General features: G+C 63.2%; 1 protein-coding gene across 1 annotated transcript in view; it reads right to left on the reverse strand.

The window, feature by feature from the left end:
- The window catches only part of LOC104508595 (AP-1 complex subunit beta-1-like), a gene marked incomplete at both ends in the record, with an annotated part of 2,775 nt that extends 654 nt beyond the window's left edge, over window positions 1-2,121 (reverse strand). Inside the window, 4 exons of the mRNA XM_010150275.1 lie at window positions 141-227; window positions 703-787; window positions 1,276-1,405; window positions 1,976-2,121. Coding sequence (XP_010148577.1) covers window positions 141-227; window positions 703-787; window positions 1,276-1,405; window positions 1,976-2,121 — 448 coding nt within the window. The remainder of the gene's footprint in view (window positions 1-140; window positions 228-702; window positions 788-1,275; window positions 1,406-1,975) is intronic.
- Window positions 2,122-2,413: the final 292 nt, after the last annotated feature.

The raw sequence follows: 2,413 nt of genomic DNA on the forward strand, positions 1-2,413 counted from the left end.
ATCCCCACCACCAGCAGCTCCTTCCTGGAGATACAGGGTGGGCACGGGGGGAAGGAGCGCCTGTCTTCCCACAGCCTGGGCTGGGATAACTGGGATGAGTGGCGAGCTGAGCCGGGTCCTTCTGAAGGGTTTGGACCCACCTGCATTGAGAGAACAGTCTTTGATCTGGAATTGGGCCTCGTTCTCATTGGGAATGTCCTTCCAGGTGGCCAGGAACATCTGCCGCTCTGCAGTGAGGAGCGAAACCCACACAGTGAAGCCCCAGGGCCGGCCGCCCCCTCCGTCTCCCCAGGGTGGCACAACACAGGCCCCTCGAAGGGGACGTCGCCCGGCCACGCGTCACCCCCCAGCAGCTCCCCAGCCGCACGGAGCCGCAGGAGAGCTGCCTGCTGTGGGGGGGTTCACACGCCACGCTGGCTGGGGAAGAGGCTGCGGAGTGCCGGAGAAGGCCAAATAAGCAGGGAGTGAAGCATGAGGTCTCCCTGGCAGCCAGGAGTTAGGATGTGGCTTAGGCCAGCTCGGACAGCTGCAGCACGGTGGAACAGCAGTGTCCCCATCCGCAACTGCCAGGGGCATCCGGCTCCCTGTTCCATCCCAGGGCTGGGAACGTGGCTGGAGGATTTCAGGGGCCAGGAATGCACCTCCGGACCGGTGGCCAACGCACGCCTCGCCGCAGGCACAGCCACACGCGCTCCAACTCACCCATCTTCCCGTCCTCCACGAAGAGGATGTGCAGCGGGTACAGGGTGCTGAAGTAGAAGACGTCGATGTTGTTTTTCACTGCGACCTGGGGCGGGAGGACGAGGGGACGTTAACCCCTCCTCTGACCTACAGCAGGCACGCGGTTCCCAAAGCGAGCATCCCATCGATCCCTTGAGCCGGGTGAGCTCCACAGGCAAGGCTGGCAGCTGCCAGGAGGGAGCTGGAGCGGCCAACCCCCATGCCAGCTTGCTCCCAGGTGTGCCACTGTCCCCATGTACAGGGGAAATGGGGAGCTGCTGGGGCTGTACCACCCTAGCCTGCTCTCTCTGCTCCCCCAGGAACTATGGCTCCACCATCTCCCCCCCTGCTGGGACACCGAGAGCAGATGCTCAGCCGAGGGCCCTGGCAGCAAGGATCTTCCTCCGCGCAGTTCTGCGCAGAGCGGGATGTCAAATCCGTGCCAGGCTGGGCTCTGACCGCAAAAACAAAGCTGAGCGTTTCTTCTCGCCTGCTTCTCACCCTGGGGCACCCATCTCCAGCCCCCCAGGAGGGGAGAACCCGGCTGTTCCCTACCTGGAGATTGTTCAAGGGGTCCATCTTCATGACAGAGCCGACAGTGTTCAGCGGAAGGGAGATCTCCACGGACTGGTTGGGGGCAAGGGGCGCGTGGACCTGGAGAGGGGCTGCCGGGGCCAGGCCAAAGCTGGGGGGACACCCAAGGAGGGCAGGGGGTCAGGGTGGGGAGCAGCAGATGACGGCAGAAGGCATTGCCCATCTGCTCCAGGCCAAGCTCAGGACTCCCTGCCTTCCTCCACTCAGACCCCAGGAACACCCCAGCTCATCCTGTTGGCCCAGCACAGCGCAGGGCCAGGCTGGCCCCTGCCCTGCCTGTCCCGGGGCAATAACAGGGAGCCCCAAAGTTCCCCCCTTCCTCTGCTGGAGCAACACCTACACAGACTCACACCCATTCTTGGTGTTCCTGCACCATTCCCTAATGGCTACCCCTTGCTGTGTCCCCGAGGAAACAGGGAGCATCGGTTCACCAGGACGCGTAACGGGCGGGCGGTCAGACCCCAGAGGAACAGCCTCTTCAGTCAACTTCTTAGAGGCTTTGGTTTGATGATCATCACCACCACAGCCATCAGAGAGAGAAGGGTCATCACGTGAGGCTGTTCCCAGCCCTTGCAGCCCCCTCCTCCCACCCTTTTCCACACGCAGCCGCTCCAGGGCTGCGCTCAGAGGCGCCAGGCAGCCCCCCCCAAGGGGACCTCACCTGTTGCGGTTGAACTGGATGGCGAAGTCGGACATGACCTGCAGAGCCTTGTTTGTTAGCACGAGGTCCATGGAGATGGAGCCCACCTGCCGGCTGAAGGTGCCGGAGATCTCCAGCCCCTTGGCTTTCATGGCAGGGAGCCAGACCTGCGTTAGGGAGACCAGAAATCCCCGGGGTTCTACCCAAAGCAAACCCATCGGTGCTCTCCCGCTGATAAAGCCGCCCAGGGTGTTTGTAAAGCAGGAGCATCTCACGGCTACTGACACGCAGCCGGCGCAGGCACCCTCACCCAGCCAGGGCTGCAGGAGGCTGCTGCCTCCAAACATCACCCCACACCCCAGAATCAGAGATGTGACCTACAGATCCCTGCTCTCCTCTCTGCGCAGGGACTCGTGCCACCCAGGGAACGTGCAGATGCCTCTGCCCCGCACCCGGGCG

This window comes from Eurypyga helias, unplaced genomic scaffold, assembly GCF_000690775.1.
Source record: "Eurypyga helias isolate BGI_N326 unplaced genomic scaffold, ASM69077v1 scaffold28804, whole genome shotgun sequence".
Lineage (NCBI taxonomy): Eukaryota > Metazoa > Chordata > Aves > Eurypygiformes > Eurypygidae > Eurypyga > Eurypyga helias.